The sequence below is a fragment of the Alligator mississippiensis genome, chromosome 1 (genome assembly GCF_030867095.1).
Source record: "Alligator mississippiensis isolate rAllMis1 chromosome 1, rAllMis1, whole genome shotgun sequence".
In the NCBI taxonomy this organism is placed as follows: domain Eukaryota; kingdom Metazoa; phylum Chordata; order Crocodylia; family Alligatoridae; genus Alligator; species Alligator mississippiensis.
The window spans coordinates 298,789,753-298,816,934 of NC_081824.1; the positions used below are offsets into that span (position 1 = coordinate 298,789,753).

Genomic DNA, 27,182 nt, shown 5'->3' on the forward strand with positions numbered 1-27,182 from the left:
TTATAGGTGGCCATCAGATCACCCCTGAGCCTGCGCTTTTCCAGGCTAAAGAGCCCCATGGCTCTCAGCCTCTCTTCATAAGGTCTACTTTCCTGACCTCTGATCATGCGCATTGGCTCTTCTCTGGACTCTCTCAAGTTTCTCACAAGTTTGGGGCAAAGCATCCACACCAGAAGACAGGAGGGTGATCCAGGCTGACCTGGACATTTGGGCATTGTGGAGCCCCAAACTGGACGCAGTACTCCAGCTGCGGCCTCACCAAGGCCGAGTACAAGGGGAGAATGATGTCCTGGGATTTGCTTGAAAAGCATCTATGGATGCAAGCCAGTGTTTTGGTCACTTTACTAGCTGCAGCATCGCATTGCAGGCTCATGCTCATCTTGTGGTCAATGATGACCCCCAAGTCTCTTTCTTCCGTAGTGCTAGCCAGTGTAGCACTGCTGAGCCTATATGGATGCTGCAGGTTTTTCCTCCCAAGGTGGAGAACCTTGCATTTTTCAGTGTTAAACACCATCAGGTTCTCGTCCACCCATTTGCTGAGCCTGTCCAGGTCAGCCTGGATCGCCCTGTCTTCTGGTGTGGATGCTTTGCCCCAAAGTTTGGTGTCATCAGCGAACTTGGCCAGTCCGCTTCTGACTCCAATGTCCACATCATTAACAAAGATGTTGAACAATATGGGTCCAAGGACAGAGCCTTGGGGGACCCCACTGGTCACAGGGCACCATGACGATTGACTTCTGTCAATTACCACCCTCTGGATCTGACCACGGAGCCAATTTCCCAGCCAGCGGATCGTGGTGGACCCAAGGCCACAATTGGCCAGTTTCGCTAAGAGGTGATCATGGGATACCAGATCAAAGGCTTTTTTGAAGTCAAGATATATGATGTCAGTCTCTTCTCCCTTGTCCAGGTGATAGGTCACAAAGGAATGACACAAAGGTAACCAGAGAAAACTGTCCTCTCTCCCTTCCCCCCTCAGTTACCCAGACATAGCTCTTCTACCCTCAAGGCTGATTTTAGTCTAAGCAAGAACAAATAAATTAGATGCCATCAGAATGATATAGTCAACCTGCATGAGTGGAGACACAGATTGATTGGGCTGTTCATTGCTCAAAACTGTTCTGTTCCTCATGACTTATTGGTTAAAACATGAAAGTTCAAAAGCGTTCATGTCACAACCAGTCAGATTTGAAATAAACCCAACTACTTTTGTCTGCATTCCCTTCCTGCAGGCAAATTATGGAAACTACAGGAGCTCACACAGTAAGCTGAAGTTAGCCAACACGGGTACCTACAGGCATGCTGGGATACTCCAAGTGGGTCACTTCCTAATCCAGAAACACTATAGCCCAGAGTTTCGCAATCTAGCGCTGGGGTCTGGATTCAGCCCTCAGAGTCTCTGGATCCAGTGGTAAGGGGTTCTAACCACACCAAGCTGCAGTTGGTACCCAGGGCTTTGCTCATGCTGTGCCATGGTCAAGTGAAATGGGCTCTGGCCAAAGGAAGAAGCAGTGATGGCAGTCAGGACCCCATGCCCTCCTGTCTCTGACCCAAGCTGGGACTTTTCATTCCCACCCATCAGAAAACCTTTCCACCTCCTGCTATAGCCACATCCACACAGCACCACAGGTAGGGTCATGAGGGCTGCTGAGTGAAATGGCTCATCATCTCCTTCCGTAGTAATTACCAAGCTTGCAACACAAGATACACAGAATAGTCTATAGAACAAAGCCATTGACCATCACAGACAATGAATCGTAAGATATAATCAAGAGATATGAAAAAAAAATGTTTCCTGTGGTCTTCCAAAGCAGAAAAGATCTTATTCTCACACTTGCATTGAGAAATGGAAGTAGCTACATTTCTTCACAAGTGTTATCAATTTCGCTTTGCTGTATTTGACACGTTAGCAAATCTGCTAGCAAGAAATGTAATATGAAGTGGCACTTTCTGACACTGCATAAATAGTCTAATAATTTTCATGAAGAGTGCCACTTTGGAAAGGATACACCTTTCAATTAGGTGCATGCTTCACGTCCACATTTCTAAGTTGGACTGTATACAGTAAAAATACTGAACTCCAAATTTAGGTCATCTTAGATTCATTACACACTGGACTAAAAAAAAAAAAAAAGTTTAAGAATATGTAATGACAGAGTTCATACAAGAGATGGCCAGAAAGCAAACAAATAAAGGGGGAAAAATACCCAACCTGTTTTTGTAATTCAAGTTACAATAATGTAGTCTATGTAACATCATAGAAAGTTATGTTAGTATGAAAAACACTAGCATAGTTAAACTCCTAATTATTGGTATTATAAAGGCTTCATCCTAAACTGAAATTAAAACTTGCTCATGCTCAAGCAAATGTTTATGGGTAATTATCGTTGAGCATTCATTAAGTCCTACCAAAACAGAATGCTCTGTTGACTGGATAACATGAGCACTATGCGCAAGCGAGGTTGGAGTGACATGTGGGGTTGAACCAGCAGACTAGACTGCAAACCAGATTCCGTGAGGATGGATAAGTTGAACACCGCTGGACTATAATTTTAAAAATAATGTATTCATTCTGTTAAGAATATGCTTTCTAGCTGCCTCTGGAAATATGTGAGGTTTCTATAGTGTTCAGGGCTTTGCTGCCTTTCTTCTCCATGTTTCAGGTAAGTTTTTTGGTTTTTAAAAACTTTTTGCCCCTGGCCCTCCATCTTCTTCATGTTTTCAGGCAATTTCTAGCCAAATCACAGTTTTCCGGGGCTTTGTGGGAGATGCTACATTTTGGGCTTTCCCCCAAAATCCCCTGAAGTCCGAATTACAGTGGTCCCCAAGAATAAGGAACTGGCTGAAGAGAGACAGCAAAGGGTAGTGTTGGAAGGAGAACCCACTGGGTTGAAGGCAAGTTATTAGCAAGTTCCTCAAGAAGTCTTAGGACAAATCTTATTTAATGTTTTCATAACTTTAATTTGCACAAAAGTTAGGACTTGCCAATGAAGCTGAGGACACAAAGTTAAGAAGTATCATTAAGAGAAGGGTAAAAGTATTCTACAGGAGAAACTGGATGCCTGAATAGAAATAGGATGAAAAATCAGCAGCACAGAGTACAAGGTTAAATACCTGAGTATGGATAAGGATTTCTGCTATAAAGAGGTAGGTGCCTATCATTTAGAATTGACAGAAGAGGAAAATGACTAGCACCTAGGTCTCCTATGAAAAAAAACACAAATTCTGTTCTAGAAATGTCTCCCAGATGCATCCTACAATTGAGAGGAAAGCATTAATGCTGTTTTGGAAGTCACTGAATACAGCTCTGATCATGTTATTCAATGATTAACTGAGATTGGAACAAGTGAGCAGAGAAGGGCTGCTATTAATAAAGATCAAGAGAAAAGAGAGCCTCTCTTACATGATAAGTCAAAAAAGAACAGAGCTTATTTAGGCAAAGCTAGGAAGGGATAAAATTGTTCTCTAGCTCTCTCCCTCCTTGGTGTTTATCTGCTTAGTGTATTGACAGGGAGTAATGTCACAAAAACAAATGGGTATAAAATTACTAAGTTTAAGTCTCAGGAGACACTATTGAGGCAGGGACGGCCCTAACTAACAAGCTCCAAGAAGAAAGGTGATGGAAATAAAAAAACTGTTTGAAGGTAGAGACTACTAGCAAAAAAGCATGGTTAACCATTTGCGAGCTGAGTAATAACCTGAACAAAGCAAGTAATACCACAACACTGCAGCCAATCAAGGGGCTCACCGGCTTCTGCTCAACAGTAAATTTATTTGCACAAACAGGGTAAAATATGGATGAGATGGCATACTGATCTGGAGAAAAATAATTTTAGCACACTATCTATACACAACAGATGAACTTGATGCCAGAACAAGTCACTTGAAGAATGGCAAAGCAGCTGGACTTGATGACATATGCACGGAGCGGAGCAAGCACTCTAGTTCCACTACCAAGTTATAGATATTACACCTTTTTAACAATTGCTCATTAACCCTTAGGATACCTAAGTTATAGCAACAAGCCTGTGTAATAGATGTGTTAAAGCAAGGGAAGGATGTCTCTGGCCCAGAGAACTTTAGGCCAGTGTCACTTCTGTGCCATTTTTATAAACTTTACAAACGCCTTATTCTCAATCTCCTTTCACTTAATATTGAACAACATCTAATACCAGAACAAGCCAGATTTAGACCAGGCATTGGCCAAATACTAAACATCATCCAGCATACAGAAGATGGATTCAAGAAAGAGATGGTAACAGGTGCTCTGTTTGTAGACATATCAATAGCATATAACACAGTCAGCCACTGAAACCTGCTTGCCAGAGTCCACAAATTGACACACAACTACCACCTAGTGCAGCTCATTCAATCTCTTTTGAAGAGTAAACTTTTTTACGTAGAACTGTGCAGGAAATGGAGCTGCTGGAGACAACAATGAAATGGCCTCCCACAGGGCGGCCTGCTAGCACCAATCCTTTTTAACATATATACCAATGACCAACCCATACTGAATAATACATGGAGCTTCATATATGCTGATGATCTATACATCATGTCACAGGAGAAGGACTGTGTCACTGTTAAGAACACACCAACATATGCACTAACCTCTCAGATTACTACAATAAGAATCAGCTTTGCACCAACTCAACCAAGATGTAAGCCACAGCTCACCTATGTCACAGAAAAGCCAAGCAGAAATTAAACATCATCTGGGATGGAATCCCACTGACTAAACACTCATACCCTGTGTACTTGGGAGGTTACACTGGAATGAACACTTATCTTCAAAGCACATGTAGAGAAAACAAAAGGGAAAGTCAGCACCTGACCTGCAGCAATGTTTTGAAAGTTGGTCACCTCAATGCGGGAGTGAAGCTAGCTACATTACAAACCACTACTTTTGCCTTGTGTTACTCGACTGCAGAGTATGCATGTCCAGTATGGGAAAGATCAGTTCAGGCCCAGAAACTAGACACAGTTCTAATTGACAGCTGCCATGAAAAAACAGGATGTTTAAAGCCAAGACCAAAGGATAGCCTGTACTTAGCAGCTGGCATTGCACCACCTGATATCAGAAAAAAGGTAGTGAGCAGAAAAGAAAGATCAGGGCAGATGGAAGACCCCAGGCATCCACTCTATGGTCACACAGAAGTAACTAAATGATTAAAGTGTGGAAGAGTTTTGTTAACACTGTTGTACTATTGGACACAACTGCTGACAGGACTTGACTGAGGTTATGGAAAGGAAGATTACACACAATCTAGTGCTCTGAATTGGGCCCAGAACCCCATAATGGCTTTCCCAAAGGGGCTGATGTAGACTGGCCAACATGGCGATGCCTGAATTGTCCCTTCCACACCTTTATTCTTATGTTTGCATGAATCTGACAACAGGTGAAATTTTTCTCAATAATGAACTCTTGAGGAGACTACAGGTTAAGATGATGGGACTGATATAAATGGCCTCAAACCTATCTTAAGCCTGATCAAAAAGAGATTGAAAGAGCTGAATCCCTATATTAGTGCTAGCTCAAGCGCCCAACTCTTGGTGGCTTTTGGCTCTTCAAAGAACTGCCAGAGCCAACTGGTTCAATTAGGCCTTTCTAGGCAGACTGCATAGCTTATCTGATAACACCTCTCTCCTACTGCTGCCCATAATAAAGCCTCTCTTTCTCTCTGCCACTTCCCTTTGGAAGATTCATAATGCAAACTGTTCAATAGTCCTTTGATATATATTTTATCTAGCATTACAACATGGTCACTCTTAGAAAACCATTAGCTGTTGTATAATTAATGAACTCAGAACAGCTGATTATTTGAGGATATTTTTTAAAAGTATACAAAGTTAAAGTTTTGGAGAAAAAAATGGGAGAATTGTATTTTAAGGTTGTATTTTAAAGGTTGTTGTATGCTGTATTTTAAAAGTTACTAGAAAGATTCTGAAAGTTTGCTCTTGCCAAATTTGTGTGCCAGTTTCTAGACCACCGGATTACTTTACAGAATGGATGATCTTAATGGAGCTACAGCCAAAATGAAATAAAACAATGCAAATAAATACTTACTACTTACAAGCAGAACAGCTGTATTCTATATATGTAGATCCTATCCGAACTATAATTAGTAACTGGCCTGAGTATTGTCATCTTAGCTATTTAGAAATGAAATGATCCAATCTTTACCCATCCTGGGAAATGCACCAGTTTCTTAGATTTTAAGCTCTTCAAAGCTGGTGAAGTATGTTGGTATACATTTACACTGAGCATGATACAGTGGGGCTCACAGCCCAAATGGGTCCTCAAAGAACTACTATAGCACTGTTACTCTGGCTAGTTCTCAGATAGCACTTCAGAAGGAAATAGGATACTTTGGAAGACTTGTATGCTGCTTGTTCTATGCTGCTTAAGTAGTACATCCTACTGCACAAAGATCTAAGGCAGGGGTTGTCAACTGGGGGGTACATGTACCCCCCAGGGATACTTAGAAAGGTTGTAGGGGGTACATGTGGACAGGTGCGCAGTGACGGTGTCTCCCTCGATGCATTCCCACTATTTGGCTCTTACCCAGGGGAGGGGGAGGAGTGTGCTGGGTGCCGCCAAACCCACATAGCACACCGCAGAGCTTCCCCCCAACCTCAGCTCGCTCTCCTCCATCACCCTCCTGGAGAGCAGCGAGGGTCTGAATGACAGGGAGGGGAGAAAGATAGGGAGTGTGCTTCTGTGCCTGATCCCAGGAGCAAGTGGCACCTCTCTGTGGGCTGCACGGGTGCTGCCCAGCTGGCACCCACTGCCCTGCGCTGCTGCCACCACTTTCCCATGACTGGTCACATGGGCTGCTGATGGGTGGCACATGACTGGCCAGGCACGAGGCCTGTCAGCAGCCTGCAGAGTGGGGCTGGCCATGGGAAAGCAGCGTGGGAGCGACAGCAGCACCACAAGATGGTGCGTGGTGGTCACAGTGGTGACGGCAGCAGTTGGGCTGTGCTGAGCTCGGGCCAGGCGGTGGCTGAGCTGGGTGGACATTGTGGGGGCTACAGTGAATTCTGGAGTGACTGCAGCCCCTCCCATAGCTCCGCTCCCAGCTCTGCCACTGCCACCGCCTGCCCTGAGCACAGCCTGGTCTGGCCTCCCAGTGGAAAGAGCTCGGCACTGCCCCGGCCCCAGCCCGCCCCACGAGCAGATCCGGGGACACGTGCCCCCCCGCGCCCTCCAGACGAGCCACTTGCACATCCATCATGAGACCGTCCCACCCCAGCTGTGCAACACCTGCCCCAGTCCCACTCCCTCCCTCACCGCGGGGGCCTCAATCTGCAGCCACACCCTCTTAAAAACAAGAAAAAAATATAAGTGGGTACAGGAGTTGAAACTCTGTGTCATCTTTCTTGGCCAATACCGATAGCCAATTATTAACCAGCCATATTGGCTGATACCGGTCCAATAGCCAATTTACAGGAATGCAGCTGGGCAGCATGGAGAGCAGCACCCTGCAGTTAAGTCTGTGGAGGGGAAGGGGTGGGGGGGAGGGAAGGGGCTGGCGGGAAGCAGATCGCAGTCCCCACAGTGAGGGAGGGAGTGGGGTAGGGGCAGGTGCTACCCAACCAAGGCAGTGAATGGGACCAGGGGCCAGGAGCGGGACAAAGCCATGGGCGATTCATATAGGGGGTGCAAGGCAGGTGGGGGGAGGGGGTGTGGCTCCCTGCTGCTGCGTGCACCACTGGGGGTGGTATACTGGGGCATGTGCCCATCTGGATTTGTGCGCAGAGTGGATGCAGGTAGTGGGCTCAGGGCCAGGGGCAGCCCCAGCCTCTTCCCAATGTGGGGGGTGGGCCAGGGCAGGGCTCAGAGCAGGTTGGGCGTGGCTGCACAGGGCGGGTAGATAGCAACAGTGCTGAGAGACGTGGCTAAGGCAAATTTTGGGGTAGCTATAGTTCCTCCAAGCCCACCTTTAAAGTACCCCAAGCGAGGGGCCTTAGCCCCCCCATAGCCACACTCCCAGCACTGCTGCCGCCTGCCTACCCCACACAGCTGAGCCTGCCTTGCTCATGCTTGCACTGAACCCAGCCCTGGCTCAGCCACTCCACCAGGGAGATGCTTCCGCCACCCCTGACCCTGAGCCCACAGTTGGCAGTCCACATCCACCCCGCGCACAAATCCAGGGGAACACATGCCCCCCCCACCAAGGCTGACGATGCCCATGCCTCCCCTGGGGGTGCGCGGAGCCATGGGGAGCCACCTCCTTTCCCTACCCACCGCCCCCGTCCGGACAAGCCACTCATGGCTTCACCCTGCTCCCAGCCCCGGGGTCCCATTCACTGCCTTCATTGGGCAGTGCCTGCCCCTGCCCCACTCCCTCCCTCACCATGGGGGCCTTGGTCTGCCCCCCCACATCCCTTCCCTACCCCATGCCCCTTCCCCTCCACAGACTTACCTGCAGGGTGCTACTCTCCACACTACCCAGCCACATTCCTGGCCACGTGCATGGAGGCTGTGTGCATGCACAAGGTGTCCAGGGGCCCTGGCCAGAAGGCATATTATATTTAGCAGTGACATTAGCAGCTACACTGGCCAAAAAAAGCCAGTAGCTGATAAAGTTAATTTTCCTTTTATCAGTGCTGGTCCGATACGTGACCAATATATCAGTGCACCTCTACTAAGGATACACATACAGGTGTGCAGCATGCTTCAGAAGATTTATTCATAGCTTTGTCATGTGCTGCATGCTTACTGTCCTCCCATCCTCAATCTTCTGTTGTATCCACTTGTTACATTTTGTTATAATCCCAAATTGTGAGCTCTCTGGTGCAAGAAATGTATTTTAAGAAACTTGTAAAGCACATGGCATAAGGAAGGCCGTAAATATAAATAATTTAATAATTTATTTAAATTATAAATAATTAAAGCATGCTAAAACAGATACAGAAAGATAGCCATGTGCTAGCTGAAGCCATGAGCAAGGGCAAAGTGCTCTTAGTTGCCTGGGTGTTGATAAACATGTAGTGTGTAGTTACAAAGCAAGGTTTAGAACCCGCAGACCAGTAACACATTATAGACTTCAATTAGAAGTTGCAGTATGAATGGGCCTGAAATTTCAGTTATGTAGCACTTCCAGTAATATATTTACAGAGGCAAACCAGTTCCATGTGTATAAAAGTACATGGGGGCTAGTCATTAGTCCATGAATTTGTGATAGATACTCCTTGGCTTGGCAAGTCACATGCAACAGAGGAACGCCCAGAAATGGTGAGAGAAAACAAACAAAGAAAAGAAAGCATTTAGGACAGGGGTAGGCAATGTTTTTTGGCTGGAGAGCCGAAAAACCCCACAATGCCTACCTTGCAAGGTCCCGGAGTGCTGGCATACCAGAAAAACAGAAAAAGGGAAGGGGATACATGGCAGGATGCCCTGCTTCTGCTCTTTGCCCCTTACCCAAAGCCCCTGCCCCACAGCACTGCTGACCCTTGCCCCCCACCCAAAGCCCCTGCCCCCAAGCCCTGCTCATGCCCCTCGCCTCCCACCCAAAGCCCCTGCCCCCCAGCCCTGCTCATGCCCCTTGCCCCCCACCCAAAGCCCCTGCCCCCCATCCTGAGCCCCGTGGCTATCAGCAGCTACCCAGAACCTGGGCCAGCTGCAAACATCTGCTGCCTCTCGGCCCCAGCCCTGGCCCTCTCCAGGCTCTGGGGAGGCAGCAGCGGATACCGAGAACGCTCCCCACTGTGCCTCCCTCACCGCTGCTTCTACAGAGCAGTGTTGGAACCTGGTGAGGCAGGGCACAACGGGGTGCACACAAAGCTGCCTGCTCCAAGCTTCCCGCTGCCCTGGCCACGCTTCTCCTGCAGGCAGGGGCAGCAGCGAGGGGCACATCCCTGTGTGCTGCCTACGCTGCTCCCATGCTCACAGGGGAAGTGTGAACTGGGCAGCGTGGGGCTTGCAGCAGCAGGCAGCTTCCCTGTTCTGGGAAGGCAGCAGGTGCCAGTACTGTGCCCGTTGGGCCCGGGCTGGGGCAAGGGAGGCAGCAGCTGTTTGTAGCCTCCTGGCTGCAGCTGGCCCAGGCTCTGGGTAGCTGCTGATAGCCAAGGAGCCTGGGCTGCTCACAGCCGGGCTTGCAGCCTCCCACCTGGGAGCAGCCCGGGCTTTAGGCTGACAGCAGCTACCCAGACCTGAGGCTGGCTGCAGCTGGAAGTCTGCAAACAGCTGCTGCCTGCCCACCCCCGGCTCCAACGCATGGCGAGGAAAATGGCCTCGCATGCCACGGTTGGCACGCGTGCTGGGGGTTGTCGACCCCTGATTTAGGAAAAGAGTGAAAGTACTTCTCAGAGGACCACTCCCTTGTGTAAAGACATTACACTGAAATTCAAATAATACTGTTCTTCCTCTACAGGGTGTACCCTAAACTAGTGATCAACCTAGAGCCCTGATCTGAAATATGGGGCTCCTCACGGGTCCAGAAATTTGGCAGCAGGGGAGCTGTGGCAATAGTAATTATTATCTCCTACCACCAAACTTCCAGACTTGTGAGGAGTGCTGCAAGCTGGATCACACTACTACATGAGTCATTCAGTAGCCGGATCCAGCATGAGGGGCAGGGCTGGTGCACAGGATCACTGACCTTGCAGGCTGACCCCACACTGGATCCAGCCTGCAGACTGGCCCTGCCTGTGGCACTTGGCCTATGGGACCAGAAGGTTGAATTGCCCCAAACTAAGAGTAAGGAAATTCAGAGACTGAGTCTGATCTTCCGTTAGGTTCATGGCCTACAAAATTATAGAGTCCAACAAAAACCTGTTTATACAGGCAAAAGCATTTTGATTTTTAAGATATGTTGAACCACTTCTGAATTCTGACACCATCCCACAGTTCCCTTAGCCTTCAGTGCTAATTACACAGGCAACACCCAAGCAGGTTTTAACCTCTAAGGAGACACTACTATTTGGTAAGCATGTCACCCAGTAGTGTAGTTACAGTGCTTAGGTATTGAAGCTCACTTGAAAGGCAAGACCACCTATTAAAATAAAACCTTGCTATTCACTGTCTCTGTCTCTACCATTCTTAGCCAAGTTGTAATGGTATAGCACTATACTAGAGCAACACGATGCAACAGAAGAAATTAAAATTAGACTACAGTTGTCAAACTAAACAAGAAAAACTAGATGTTGCAAGATTTATATGCATTTTCAATTGTTTGTTCACTTGCTAGTTTTTTTAATTTAAAAATCCCGTAGCTAGTTTCAAATAATTACAAGTACACACATACATGTAGTTTAAGAGTTGTGCTAAAATGCACAGACTACTATACCAGAGGTAGGCAACCCCCAGCACGCATGCTAGAGTGTGGCATACGAAAGCATTTTGTTTGGCTTGAGGGCGGATGGCAGGAGAGCTGTGAGGTGCCCCAATCCTTGCGGCAGTGCAGCCCCAGCCCCTTCCCTGCCATCAATTATGATCCAGGCTGAGGTTCTGTGGACCCGGGTGCAGCTGCTTGCAGCCTCCCTGCCACCTGCTGCAAGCAGTACAGGCTCTACAACGGGCAGCAAGGGCCTCCCCAGAGCCTGGGTCAGCTGTGGCAGACAGCCACAACGCTAGAAGTGGCTGTGCCAGGATCCAAGGAGCACCACTTGGCTAGTTGCTGGTGGTTGGTGCACATATGCCTTGGGGCAGATGGTGGAGAAGGGGCCAGGGCTGTGCTACAACAACAAGGATCAGGCCCCTCACGTTTCCCCAGCCATCTGCTCCTAGCATGCCAACATCTTACAAGTCAAGGTTGTGGGTGTTTTTGGCATTCTGCCCAAAAACGTTGCCGACTTTTGTACTATACTATATTTTTGCAAGAGATCCATGTTACAGCTGATATGGTAACCATAACTTTATGTTACCAGGAGACATTAGGCCAAGTTCTGAACCCTGCTTGCAACAGAAAGCAGCCCTAATAATCCTGGCCAACCCAGATTCTTTGGATTCTACAATGCCAGGAAAATCCCTTTAGTGGTATTAAGCCACCAAAACAGCAACTGCTAGGACACAAGATGGAGTTGGAGAAGAGCAATATGATGTGGTATTGCTAAATCCTTGTTAATCTCAGTTGCCTGACAACCAACCGGGGAAGGGGGTGCTGTCAGTTAAGGGTGGATGACCTGTCAAAGACATCTGAGCACTGTGGATACTTAGCCCTTCTCCCCCCCCAGAAAAAAATGAAGTCAAGTCACTCTGCTTCAGATGCCTAAAATTAACCACTCAAATTCTAAACTTAGTAATTTATGTCTACAGTTTTGTCCATATTATAACTCTAAATTCAATCATCATTTGAAGTCAGTAGATTTGGCCATATATACCTTAAAGAAAGAGTGTACATTTTACCATATTTTGAAGTATTTGTATGCCATACAACACATACTTAAGAGAAGATTCTGGCCTTACTGAAGCCAATAGTAGAATTTAACATTTCCAGAATTCCCTCCTTAGACTTTGTACCTATTTATTTAGCATAGTCTTTATGATGTACAAAGTACACCTTTTGATCTGCAGAAAGAGAACAAGAAAGAGACAATGAGAAATATTTTTGCTCACCAGAAACAGAAACATACCCTTCTTTCTCCTCCTTTCGCCACTCTACACATGCTTTAAAAACAGTTATGTGAGCAGGAGAAAGAGTCTAAAAAATAATATTTACCGTGTGATCTTTATAAATGCACACATAACCTTGGAATAAACGTGTTAAGCATTTAGCAGCACTGAAGCACATTCTCCCCAGACTTGCAAATGGCTTAATAAGCATGCATAGAGCTTAACACATTCCATGATGCAGTCTTTCACCAGCCCTGACAAGAGCTTAAGCCCATATGCTCAAAGGTATTTAGGCACCTCACTTACTGAAGTCAGTGGGAATAGAGACTGTTTTAATAGACTGAAGGCCTGAATTTTACCTTTTCTTGGACTGATTTTACAACGCTTATGACTCTTCTAACTGCTAGCTCCAGTGGTTCAGGAGTTGTCTCCTCTTCAAATGTAAGCAGCAATGAATCCTGAAAAGCAAAAAAGGCATATTTGAACAAAATAATATCATTTTCACTTTCGTAGAACCACAGAAAATGAGGGTTGGAAGGGACCTCAGGCGGTCTTTCCAATCCCCTGCTCAAGGCTGGACTGCCCCCAACTAGATCATCCCAGCTAAGGCTTTGTCTACCCAGGTCTTAAAAACCACTAAGGGTAGAGAGTCTACAACCTCTCTGGGTAACCTGTTCCAGTGCTTTACTACCCTTCTAGCAAGAAAATGTTTTCCTAATATTTAACTTAAACTTCCCTTCCTGCAACTTGAGACCATTGCTCTTAATTCTGTTAAAAAAGGAGGATGATATACCTTGTCCTTGAGTTCTTAAAACAGAGAAAACAGAAATGCAAGATCCAATATACAAAACTGTAATTCTTTATCCCCTCTGCTGCATTTGACTTCATAATGCAAGGCACTACCTAGAAAACATATACTTAATTTCAGTCTCACAAGGCCTGATCATGACTCATCCTGTCAGGGTACTCAACACTGCAGAATAAAGCCCATATGTAGTCCAGCTGAAGGTATTCTTGTGAACAAGGATTATTCAGAATTATTATAGTATAAACAGGTGTTTTCTGCATTTAGTCTGATAACTGAAACACTACTTTATGGACAGTTATACAACAGCATAATCTACTGCAAAATTAAGAGCCCCTTTAAATACTAAGAATTGCTTATCTTTGAACACACAAGTCACTCACAACACACACAACCAAAAAGTCTGATGGAAATGTTATATGGATTGGGGGAGGGGAAGGAGGAGGGGAAGAGAAACAGAGTAGAGAACCTGTTTTGGTGGTGAAGTCATGTTTTCAGAAACAACAAATAATTGAATTTCACACAGGCTGTGCATTTCCAGCAAGCGAGTGCTGCTGCATTAGCAGTCTCTCTAGGTTGAGTTCTGCTTTGGTCCAACAGCACATGCACAGAGGAATGTCATTAGCTTTGTGATGATGACATTGTTTTGGGAGTTTGGGAAGCCTGGCTGGAGGGAGTAACACCATATTGCAGTGCCAGGCAGTGAACTCAGAAAAAAAAGCTACAGCTGTTTTCTTGGGGAGAGCCAGCACATCGGAGACAATGTTACTTTCTGTATTTATTTGTCTTCCCTAGGTTTTAAATTTTTGTTTCCTAACACTTGTTCCCAATCCACCTTAAACAACTGGACTGGGGGGGTGTGGGGATCATTCAAATCTTTTCTCACAAGAAACCCATAGTTTTTATTGACACTGCAGCAAATATTTTAAGACACAAGACATTCCTTTTTCACCTTCTCAGTTTACTGTAAGGCTTGGAAAGTGTACCCTCTCCCCACTTTTCTCTCTCTATTCCCTCACCTTGCTCCCTGCCCTCTTCTCTAATGCACATAAACAGGCACTAAAGGATTGCTTGGGAAAGCCAACAAGCCAGTACGGTCTTGAAGGAATGGAAGAATCCACAGAAGTTTTCAAATTCAGAAGGTTAAACTTTTCCCAGATGGTTCAGAACTTGGCTTTTTCCATTGACACAGCAAGGATTCAATTCACGTCCAGGAAATTAGACTGACATGACCTGACCTAGCCTCGCATCCTCCTCCTCCAGTCAGAGTTCTATTTTGTGTTTTCAGAATTGTACCTAACTGCAAGCCTTTCCAAACAGGAGGGAAGGAAGGGGAAGGGAAAGGCAGCTCAGTCACATTTGGTGCTTTCCAAAATACAGGCCTATATAATGAAGTTAAAACAGCACAAGGCATCAAAAGTCTTGGAAAGAAAAAGAGCCCTTGGATATAAGCAGAGGAACAAGGCAACCTAGAACTGACTAATTTTCAGAGTTTTTTTATTAGAAGAAAATTCTGGCTCTCTAGTAAACTAAGAGTCATGTGACAAGTCAGGAAGTTTCTATTGTTTATCTCCTCTGAGGCCCTAAACAATGTTATCAATGACATAAGCAAACAGACCACCTTGATTGTAGCAGGAATGCTATTGACCCTTGCAGCTACCCATACACTCCCAGCCACCTCCTGTAAAATAAAAATTTAAAAACAAGAAAAAAAAAAGACAAAAAGAAAAAAGATAGCAGCTAGAGAGGGAAATTTGTAAATTTTGTTGGTTAAAGACATTCTGAAGTCGTATGTTTTGAACTGCAATCTTCTTGCCCCTTAAGCTAAACAATGATAAAAAAAACCAGGAAAAGTAAATGCCAAGATTTGATTTAAGTGCACATAACTATGTTTACCTAATCTGACTATTTTATTAACAACATGTGGATAATTTTTTTCTGAAGTTTGAAAAACTAGATGTGTGTCTCACATATTAAAGCATGACTCCAGAAAATGACTGCGAGAAAACACTTTTAGTCCAAACTTATGACAGATTCCACCACCACCACAAAAAAACAAGTGATCCAAAAAGGGGGTGTCGGTCTTTGGGTCAGAGTCCACTCAACCACCCCAGCACACAACACGTTCACTTAATCTTACAGAAAGATGGCTATACACAACAGGAGCAACTGAGACCAGAAATGTTCCCTTTTTATTTCAAATAGATGACTGTTTGACAAAATGGTCCAAAAAAGAAAAAATTCCTATTTATTTGGCAGGAGACAGATTTTAGTCTAAACCTTCCAAAAGATAATGGTATGAAACACAAGGGAACTGGAAAACACCTGAAGGAAAAGAAAAATGCCAGTTTACTTTATGATACAGCCTTAAAACTATATGGTATATGTGTGTATATATAGTATGACTCTCTTTCTCCCCCTCCTTCTCCATATATATATATATATATATATATATATTAAGTGTGCCTCTAGATGTGCCACTATATAGATATAGATCTATCTGTTCATCTATATATATATAGTATGCCTCCTATATATGCACATGTGTGTGTGCCTCTGCAAAGGTTAGAGTACACACACACAAATATAGGCATGATATAAAGAGAGAGGTTATATATAGAGTCTATGGCCCATATATAAGCAAAGGACTCCCTGGATGTCTAGCCTCTTCTAGATAGGTACGTATCTGTATAGATGTACTTATATATCTCTCTACATAGAAGAGACTGGATACTAGTATAGTATAGTATAGTATAGTATAGTATAGTATAGTATAGTATAGTATAGTATAGTAATGCACACACATAATTGCTAATTAAACTATTATATAATTCTCTTACATTATCCAGTCTCTCTCTCACTATGAATTATACTAGCATACATAGTAATGTATATATGGCGTGCCTCTGCGTAGGTTAGAGCCCTGAGGGCTCCTTGGAAACCCGGCCTCTTCTATATCTACCTATCATTATATCCATCTATCAATTAGGTATACAAAAAGATACAGAAAATCCACATCAGCAGCTGTCTCTGCCTCTGTCTAGAAGCGGCTGAATTCCCAAGGAGTGTTCGGGGCCCTAACCTATGCAGAGGACTACACTGCACGCTATGACCCCGTCTCTTCCACACACAGATACACAGCAACATCTGTGAAGAGCCCTGTGTAGAAGAGGCTGCATCCAGGGAGTCCGTGGGGCTCTCACCTAGGCTAGAGGCGTGCAGCCTTATCCCGCACGATGACACTGCGCACCCCGGTGAGGCTGCCGAGACCCCCCGGGGGCAGGAGCCCGCCCCGCCCCGCCCCGCCCCGCCCCCGGGCTGCTCCCTCACCGTTCGGGCTCTGGCGGCCGCGTTGAGCGCGCTGGTCCAGGCTCCCCGCCACTGGCTCCTCCAGCTGCCCCGCGCCAGCACCCAGGCCAGAAGCGGGTCGCTGTCCGCGGGCGGCGGGGGCCGCGGCGAGCCGGCTCGGCGCCGCCAGGCGATGCGCACGTACTGCACCAGGTAGACGGCCAGCGTGGCCAGGGCGGCCGCGAACAGCGCGACCAGGGCGAGCCACTGCAGCCGCCCCCCCTGCCCGCGGCCGCCCGGGACATGGCTGCACATGCCGCAGGGAGGAGGCGGCGGCGCGGGGCACCCGGCTCTGCCCGGCCTGGCTACGGCCCGCGCCGCTCCCTCATAGCGCGCCGCCGCCGCCGCCTCCAGCTGCAGCCTCTGCCGCCAGCTCCTCCCCGCGCCCGCCCACCCGCCCTCCCGGCCGCAGCCTGGAGCCGCCCCCTGCTTCCCCGCCGCCCCGTACAGCCTCCCCCCGCTGGGGAGAGGGGGCAGTGAGGCGCTCTCCTCCCGCACCGCAGCCCCCTCCCTGCCTGCCTGCGGAGTAGCCCGCCCTCGCTCGCCCCGGCAGCTCCCCTTGCCGCCGCCTGCCCAGTCAGGCCCGCTGGACCCCTACTGGGAAGGCTGGTTGAATCGGGCGTACGTCGCCTGGAGAAGAGAAGGCGCAGGGGGGATTTCCTAGCAGCCTTCGGGCACGTGAAGGAGGGCCCCGAAGAGCACGGAGCTGGACTGGTCTCAGTGCGGGCAGATGCCAGAGCAACGGGCGCAAGTTTCAGCAAAGGGAGGTTTTCGGTCAGAGCAGCGGTTCCCGATCTGTGGTATGCCTACTCCCACCGCAGGCAACCTGTCAGTGGTGCATGCTACCGGATTTATTATAATGACTTCATCTGACAAAAATTTGCTGGTGGTACTTAACGTTGAACTGGAAAAAAAAATGCTGGTACTTCAGGTTGTATCATTTCAAATTGGTGGTGCGCCATCTGTCAGAGTTTGGGATAGATATTAAGAAAAACTCTCTGGCTAGGAGGGTGGTGAAGCACTGGAGCAGGTTACACAGAGAGTTTGTGGATTCTCCATCCTTGGAGGTTTTTAAGGCTCTGGTAGACTAAGCCATGGCTGGGATGATCTTGCTGGAGATGGTCCTGCTTTGAGCATAGGGTTGCACTAGACCAGTGGTTCTCAACCTTTTTTGTACCAGGACAGTCCGGTTGTCCTCTGTCCTCTATTGATATGAAACCAGACACCTCTGTCCTCTATTTTTCTCTTGAAGAGAAAATAGAGGACATAAAGGCATTGGGGTTTGTATCAATACAGGACAGAGGAGCAGAAAACCGGACTGTCCTCGATGATGGCCACCCTAACCAAGATCCATTTGTAAACGTTGATGGCCAGTCCCAGCCCAGTGCCCCTCACTCCTGACCTGCTGTCCCCCACTCCCAGGTCCTAGCCCCCCAGTGTGTCGGGCAGGGGGCCCCAAGCAGCCCTTTACAGGCGGAGCTGTCAGCCTACAAGGGAAAACCCATGGTTTCGCACATTTTTCTCCTTTAAAGGAGAATCCATTTTTAAAGTTTGCTTGCGACCCTTTCATATATTCTTGCAACCCACTTTTGGGTCACAACCCATGAGTTAAGAAATGCTGGACTAGATGACCTCCTGGAGTTACCTTCCAGCCCTGTTTCTCTATGATGTGGGGCTTAAGCCCACAGAGCCTTTCTTTCTAGTCAGGCAGTGCTGAAAGAGTCACTTCACTTCATGGCTCATTTCTCATCTCCCTCATTCCCTGTAAAACACTGGGGTGCCTTTGTGATTCTGCCAAGGCTGCCAAACAACATTAGCCCTGTAAACATGTTTCATAAGGTTCAACCTAGAAATTTCAAATAGGAATCTGTAGTCCTGGACAATAGATATAGCATCCTGAAAAGGAGGGTGCACAGGGTGAGGTGCATCAGCTCATGTAAAATCAACACCTAGTTTTTGCCAGTTCATAAAAAACAGAAGCTTTACTAGGATGCCTGGGGCCTAGGGATGTATTATTCAGTTTAAGATCAAAGCCAAAACAAATATCACTTCATTGGAATGAGTTAAAAACAGCCTGCAGCATTGTGAAATAGAAGGTTCATGACTAGGAGCAGCTAATAAACTGCAGAATAAAGGCTAGACTGATGGGTGAAACATCAGGCTCATTAAAAAGAAGAGAGGATGGTTAATCCCTGTGGAATGAAGAGTTTAGAAGTGTCAGGTAGATTATAATGAACCATGTCTTCTAGAGATGCATCAATACATTGGTCCATATTGTATCAGCACTGATAAAAGGAAAATTGACATTATCAGCTTTTCGGACTGATGTGGCTGATAATGTTGCTGATAACTGCCACATGCATGTGCACAGCTGCAGCATGCATGGGGCCAGGAGTGCAGCCCTTGGAGAGCAGTGTCCGGCTGGTAAGTCTGTGGGGGTATGGGGCATGTGGGGGGGGGCGATCGAGGACCCCACAGTAAGGGAGAGAATGGGGCTGGGGCAGGCACTACCCAGTTGGGGCAGAGCAGGGCACAGAGTGGAGCTGGTGGCTCGTCCAGAGGCCGCAGGGGGACAGGGAGGAGCAGCTCCTGCCTCTGCATACACCCCCAGGGGAGGCATGGGGGGGGAACATATGCCCCCTGGATCTGTGCACATGGTGAGAGTAAGCTGCCTGCTGTGTGCTCAGGGCCGGAGCTGTTCCAGCTTCTTCCTGGAGGCTGCGCTTGGGGCAGGTGGTGGCAGTGGTACTGGGAGGGGAACTGTGGGGGGGCTAAAGCCACCTCAAAATTTGCCGTAGGTCCTCCTCCCAGCGCCACCACTGGCCACCCTGCCCCCCCCACCAGACCCAAGTGCAGCTGCCAGGAAGAGGCTGGAGCAGCCCTGGCCACAAGTGTGCGGCAGGCAGCCTGCCCTTGCACCATGCACAGATCCAGGGGGGCACATGCGCCCCGTGCCTCTCTTGGAGCTGCGCGCAGCAGTGGAAGCCGCCCCCCGCACGAGCCAACCAGGCTCTGTCCCACTCCCTGCCCTGCCCCAGCTAGGCAGCGCCTGCCCCAGCCCCACTCCCTCCCTTACCACAGGGGCCTTGATGGTGCCTTCCCCCCACACCCCTTCTTCCCAAGTGACTTACCAACTGGACACTGCTCTCCAAGGTGCATATCGGCAATCAAATCAGTATCGGCTGATATTGCTGGTTAATAATCGGCCATTGATATTGGCCCAAAAAGTCTTTATCAACTAATGAATTCAAGTGGGTACGTTCTGACAAGTGCACAGATGCAGTTTGCGGTGCCTCAAAACTATTTGAGGTGCTGCAAACCACATGTGCACTCATTTGCCGCACTAATTTGCAGCATGACAGGTTTTTTTGACACCGGGAGATCCCAATATAAAAAAAAGAAAAAAGCTGATTAAAAAAAAGGAGCATGGTGCATGCAGCAGCAGCATACACCTCCAGAAACAGATCCTGGCTGGCCAGAGCCATACTCTGGATGCCAGCCAGGCTCTGAGAGGTTGGCTCAGTGCCACTACCGCCCTGGGAGGCTCCCAGTACCCCGGACAAGGTTGTTGGGGCCAGCACAGGTGCTAGCCCCAGCCTTCCCTAACTTGCCTGAGTCAATTTGCCACACGGCAGAGCACATGTGCAGGGGCATGCCTGGGGACAAATAGCACTGGCACAAATATTTGCTGCTGCTGTATGTGCCACTGCTATTTGTCCCGTGGGAAACACATGCCTCTGCACATGTGCGCTCGTTGGGACGCACCCAAGTGACTCCCTCAGAATAGCCTGACTAGAAAAGCTGCTGCTACAGCCAGGCAATTATTTTTAAACTTTGGGTGGAGCAAGAATCAAAGCAGGGTGCAAGTGCACCACTGCATCCTCCCCCAGATGCACCCCAGGAAGAGACTGTGATCCTGTGGCAGCCTCAGTCCTGCAGAGCCTCTCCCAGGCCATAACACAACCAGAAGGCAGAGTAGATTTGTACCCTACAGACTAATCAAAGTAGACACGAGTGGATCTAGCATTTTGAAAAGGGGGGTGCAGATGGTGTGGTGCATCACCACATAGAACATACTGCACATTTTTCTCCAGGTAAAATGGAATTAGATGCATTACTATTATGTTAGGGGCCCTGGGGCTATGTTATTCCATTCAAGAAAGAAGCAAAAGAAAAAACTGTATTGGAACATGCATTAATTTGCTACATCGTATATTACGTATAACAAAAGTAGGCAAAAATAATCAAAGATGTGGTTTCATTAGTCCTGGAGCCACTAAAATTAAAGGTACATCTCTTTCTCCATAAAACAAAAACTAAGCCTTCTTGAGCGTCTTGACAGTGCTTCCAAAGCCTCACTGAAAGCTTTTTCCACACCTGAGTTAATTTTTTTAGCTAGAGTTAAAAACAGCCTGCAGGGCTGTGAGGTAGGAGCTACATTACCAAAAGCAGCAGCGGACAGCAGAACTGAAGAAGAAAAGATAGCTTGATTAGTGGATGGAATGAAGAGTATAGAAAAAAAAATCAGAGATATGATAATGAGCCACAAAGTCAATTGACTCAGCACTGCCTGAATAGAAATACTGCCACCACTCCCAAGGCAGCTGGTTTTAAACTTTGGGTGGGGCAGGAATCAAAGGGGAATGGGGAGGGGTGCAACTGCATCTCCTCCCTCCCGATCAACCCCCTTAAGAGAGTGTGTGTGTGTGTGTGTGTGTGTGTGTGTGACCCCATGCCCTTGTACACAAACTGTCACTCCACAAACAGTTTTGTTTGTTTTAAGTTGACATTTTGACAATACAGTTTTTGAGGATGAACAAAATAAACTGGGCAGAATTGTTCCTAATTTTGAGCTTTGCTTGTTTTGGTCTTCTGCTGACAACATCAGATGAAAGAGCTTGAAAGCTTGTATGATCTATCTATCTATCTATCTATCTATCTATCTATCTATCTATCTATCTATCTATCTATCTTCATCAAGTGAGCTTGAAAGCATGTATGATTATATATATACACATCATATATATCATATATATGAGGTGTGTGTGTGTGTGTGTATATATATATATATATATATATATGTATATATATAGATAGATAGATAGATAGATAGATAGATGTAGATATAGATATTATACATGCTTTCAAGCACATTTCATCAGATGTTGTCAGCACAACACCAGAAGGAGCAGAGTGCAAAATCAGGAACAGTTCTGCCCATTTTTTTTGGTTCGTCCTCAAAAACTGTATTGGCAAAATGTCAACTTAAAAAAAAAACCCAACCTGTTTGTGGAGTGCCGGTTTGCGTACAAGGGCATGGGGTTCTCAAATGAGCTGCCTCACTACTCTGTGCTACAGTTCTGTAAGGTGGTTGTAAAAAGAAAAGCAACAGCAAAACAGAGCTCCCCCCAATTGACATTTTGACCAGCCCCACTCAGAAGGAAGGAGTAAAATCATCTCTATGGATGTGCTGAGGGATAGGGAGTGTGGCGTCTCTTATTGGAGCTCTGTAGTCCTTAAGAACCATCAGCTTTGCAGGAGCACAGGGCTGCAGGTCCAGGAAGTGTACAGGTCATAACTGGCATGATCACAGTAAACACAAATCCCTATGATTATTATTTATTATTTGTATTCCAGTAGCACATACAGGTCCCAAGGCAAGCTTAGGGCTCCGTTGTGCTACAAAAGTATACAAGCTCATAACAAGAGATGGTCTCTGCCCTGAAAAGCTTACAGTCTAAATAGACCAGAAAGGTTAGGAGGGAAAACAGAGAGGCAAAGTGGCTTGTCACTGGTTACACAGCAGGTCAATGGCAGCTCCAGGAATAGAACTCTGTCCTCTTGGTCATGAATCCTGTTTGGGGAGTGAGAGTATGTGTGTAAGGGCATCTGTTTCCCAGAGGAGTTGCCTCTGCAATGCAGCTTTGAGTCACAGTTCTTAGAGAAGCATTTAATTCCTCCCCAGGCTTAGATAGATTCCCTCAAAAGGAAATTTCTTGTTAAGTTGAATTTGTGATTCCCTAATTTTACAATTTATTTTTCTGTTCTAATTCCTTTACAATTTAGAAAGAGTTATTGCCACATCATACTGCTTACACTGGTGACTTCACTGGAAGCTAATATGTGTATCATCACATTATCAACTGAGCTGATGAAACACCCAATTTAAGCACAAATGGCACAGTATGTCCACTTTAGCTGTGCTGATTCCTTTTCTGGACCACAACAGCTCAGCTCCATATCCTCACTAGTATTCTTCAGTTACACAGCTTTTCAGATACCTGCCCAACAATTTCAAGCACATCCTCCAAAAGCAATGGATTTTGAGAGAATTGAAATGCTGGGCTGCAGTGGGAGAACCACTTGAACCATCCCTTCACTTGCAGCTAACAGTGCAAATTGAACTGCTACTTATAGATCCATAGATTCATAGATTCTAGGGTCGGAAGGGACCTCAATAGATCATCGAGTCCGACCCCCTGCATAGGCAGAAAAGAGTGCTGGGTCTAGATGACCCCAGCTAGATGCCCATCTAACCTCCTCTTGAAGACCCCCAGGGTAGGGGAGAGCACCACCTCCCTTGGGAACCCATTCCAGACCTTGGCCACTCGAACTGTGAAGAAGTTCTTCCTAATGTCCAGTCTAAATATGCGCTCTGCTAGCTTGTGGCCATTATTTCTTGCAACCCCCGGGGGCGCCTTGGTGAATAAAACCTCACCAATTCCCTTCTGTGCCCCCGTGATGAACTTATAGGCAGCCACAAGGTCGCCTCTCAACCTTCTCTTGCGGAGGCTGAAGAGGTCCAGGTGCCCCAGTTTCTCCTCGTAGGGCTTGGCCTGCAAGCCCTTAACCATACGAGTGGCCCTTCTCTGGACCCTCTCCAGGTTATCCACATCTCTCCTGAAGTGTGGCGCCCAAAATTGAACGCAGTATTCCAACTGTGGTCTGACCAGCGCCCGATAGAGGGGAAGTATCACTTCCTTGGATCTGTTCGTCATGCATCTGCTGATGCACGATAAAGTGCCATTAGCTTTTCTGACGGCTTCGTCACACTGACGACTCATGTTCATCTTGGAGTCCGCTAGGACTCCAAGATCCCTTTCCACTTCCATTCCACCAAGCAGGTCATTTCCTAGGCAGTAGGTATGCTAGACATTTTTCCTTCCTAGGTGCAGCACTTTGCATTTCTCCTTGTTGAGTGCAAATTGAACTGCTACTTAGACTAATTCAAACAAGATTTTGCACACAGATCATGCAAATAGACTGTTTGGATCAATACTCCAAAGTGTTCTACATACAGGCTCAGAAGACAAAACAGTTTCTAGTACAGTGAATTATGGTAGTGTAGACAAGTGCAAAAGCCAGAATGTATGATAAGAACAATAATAGCTCCAATTTGTGTTTAAAAAGTAGGAATATAAATAAAGATATTGGGATAGAAAAGATTTTCAAATGCAAACATAGGAGTCAGATGCCCAAATGCTATTGATTTTCATTGTCCTTTATGCCTCTGAAAATCTCCCCTTAGCATGTGCCATCTCTGTTAAATAGGGATCTACTCAATTCATGGTTTTGTGGATTTTGCAGAAACCAAATTTTCTGCGAAATCAGGCATGGTCTGTGAAATAATAATAAAAAAAACTTACTAAGAATAAAATGCTGGCTCCCCAGTAGGAGCCAGCAGTCCTCATGGCCACTGCAGCCCAGCCTGGTCTGCCAGGGAAGGTAGCTGCCAGCATCAAGGGCAACAGCCAAGATGGCAGCCATCCCCTCACCACCGATTGGCTGAGAGGGCTGATTGGCCCTCTCAGCCAATCAGTGAGAAGCCAGCAAGAGAACAGGGCCACACAACAGATAGCCCTTTTGGCCAATCGGTGGCGAGGAATGGGGTCACATAATGAACAGCCCTATTGGCCAGTCAGTGGCAAGGGTGGGGCCCTGCCATGATAAGCCTGCAAAAATGGTGGCCGACCCCATGGTCGGCCCACAAAGTCAGCTGCCTGCCTTCTTGACTCCAATAGGTCCCTATAAATAGCACATGAGAACTGATCTCTCAGTAGGAGATGAGCATTTTGGAAAGACACCCTTCGAAACAGCATTTTAGAGGGGGTAATGCTCTCTGTTACAATTTTTAGGAAGACTAGATTACAACAGGTCTTCAATCACCTTCTTGCCCCTCTCACAGGATTTTGGGGGAGGAGATGAATGGGGTGGAAGTGCAGTAGTTTACTATACATTTTCTCTTTTCCCACAATCTCCATGACATAGGGAATCCAGACTTATCTATTCCTTCCTCTAACCTCAACATCTCCTTCTACTCTATGTCAGGGTTGTCAAATTTATTGGTGGTCAGAAATATAAGTGCAAAAGTAAATGCTTCCAGTATCAAATAGGGAAATTACCAGGGGGTAACATCAGCAGGTTTGGAAAAAATAAAGGGAAGAACATGGCTTGTATGTACTAACTGAATGATTTTGATTTGCTCAGTAACTTATTGTTGCATTTGCTTTTAGCATGCTCCCTTTTAGTTTTCAATGTAGTCTCTTGTAAGCCTACTGTTATTTCTGCCCTTTGTTTTCCTTCCTTATTCATCTTTATCCCTTTCTTTACCATTTCCTTGTCTTTGTGGGGCTCCTTTTATTTGCATTTCCTTACTGGCTGAACCTTCCAGTTCTTAACCAGTGGAGTTCACTCAGACTCAATTTCCCAACTGTCCACATATTGATTAAATAACTGATGTGCATACTGAAGTGGCATTTCAAATCAATACCCCAGTCAGATTTAGAATATTAGCATTGTAGCTATGAGTGCTAGAAAGATTTTATTTTAAATGAAAGCTGAAACTATGAAGAATTTGAGTATGTTATGTGGACCTAATTGCCTGAGGTCTCACATTTTATCTCTGATTTTTCCACAAGTAGCTGTTCTTTGTCTTTTGGAGGAAGCCCTGTAGATGGCAGCAACTCAACTTTTAGATATTTGGCCAAGGCAATTGTTTAGCACCAGGTTTTGGGATGCTTATCTCCTAATACTACATGCTTTCATGCAAATGAAAAGTTAAAAATAGAGACAGAAAAACTGTTTATGGGATGGCAATACATTATATTAACACATTGTTTAATACTTTATTTTTAAACCACAACATTAAGACGCCAGTGTCCTTCCAGCTCATGGAAATTTTGCCTGAGAAAAGACTGGGGGATTTGTGGTTCTCAACCTTTCTAAACTCAAGGCACACCTTGGAAAGTGTCAGCTTTTAGTTTTCACTCATTTTTGATGACAGAAGAACAATTCTTAAATAATTCTGGCAAAGAACTCAGAGCACAAGTCAGAATCTCAGTTTGTCTTGTGAATCATGTTTGCACACTTAACAGTGCTAACATTGCTTGACACCCCACAGTACCCTTGAAAGGATCTCAAGGACCCCAAGGTGCTACAGCACCCTGGTTGAAAATCAGGGTGTAGAACATGGTTTCTAGAAGAATCACATTTTATATAGCAATACAGGTGGCATAGATCAAACACTGCCACTGTTACTCCCTCAAACAAGAGTGTTGAATCAAGGAGCTGTTTCATTTCTCCTGTCTTTTTGTGAGCTGGGAATCACTCAGTTATGAAAAGCTAAATTCTCAGAATCTTGCTTCTTATCATGTTACAGCAGCAGCAAGCAGCACCAGTCAATAGGATAGCAGCTGTGTACCTTATCTACCATCCTGTTTTAATTTTCAATAATGATAACTCATTAATGCCTACTGTCATTTCTGGGTAACAGTCACTACCAGTTATACAGGTTTCCATTTCAAAGCAAACATTTCAATATTTGTATTTTTTTCTGAGCATTTCAGCATTTGTTTTATCATGCTTGTGTGCATATGGAATATCAAGTTATAAGCCAGTGTGTCTACAAGAGACGCTTTACTGCACAGTAGACTAATCTACTGCACTGTAAGGCATCACTGTCTACACGTGTGCATGTTTACTGCACAGTAAATTAGTCTACTGGGCAGTAATAAACTACCTGTAGTGCATGTGTAGGCGCTAGAGTGCTCCATGCAGCCCGGGGCTGGCCGGGACCTCCCCCAGACTGGGACAGCTCCCAGACAGCCACGGGCTGTACAGGGAACCCCCACCGGACACAGATCTTGTCCCATGCACACGGGGCAGGAGCAGCAGCAGCTGTCTCCCAGCCCTGTGTACATCAGGACTCTTCCCAATGTGTACTGGACCAAGAAACAGCTGCTACTGCAGCTGGCAGAGCATTTCTGGCCCTGTGCACATGGGGACCGGCTCGTGTTCCCTGCCAGCCCCCAGGCTAGAACCCAGGGGGAGCTTGGAGCTCCCACTGGCTGCTGCAGGGGGGCAGAGTGTGGCAGGAACAGCCCTGTACTAGGCTGCTCCCACTGGGAGCAAATCTGCTCCCAAGAAGGAGCACGTGTAGTAAGCCTACTTTTAATTAGTAGAATATATAAA

The 27,182-nt window shown here is 46.4% G+C and overlaps 1 protein-coding gene across 1 annotated transcript in view; it reads right to left on the reverse strand.

The window, feature by feature from the left end:
* C2CD2 (C2 calcium dependent domain containing 2) overlaps positions 1–17,085 on the reverse strand; it is a 64,704-nt gene extending 47,619 nt beyond the window's left edge. The window contains exons 1-2 of the mRNA XM_006274587.4: positions 16,695–17,085; positions 12,919–13,017 (exon numbers count right to left, since the gene is read on the reverse strand). Of these exons, the coding sequence (XP_006274649.1) occupies positions 12,919–13,017; positions 16,695–16,967 (372 nt within the window). The 5' untranslated portion in view covers positions 16,968–17,085. The remainder of the gene's footprint in view (positions 1–12,918; positions 13,018–16,694) is intronic.
* Between the last annotated feature and the right edge of the window lie 10,097 nt (positions 17,086–27,182).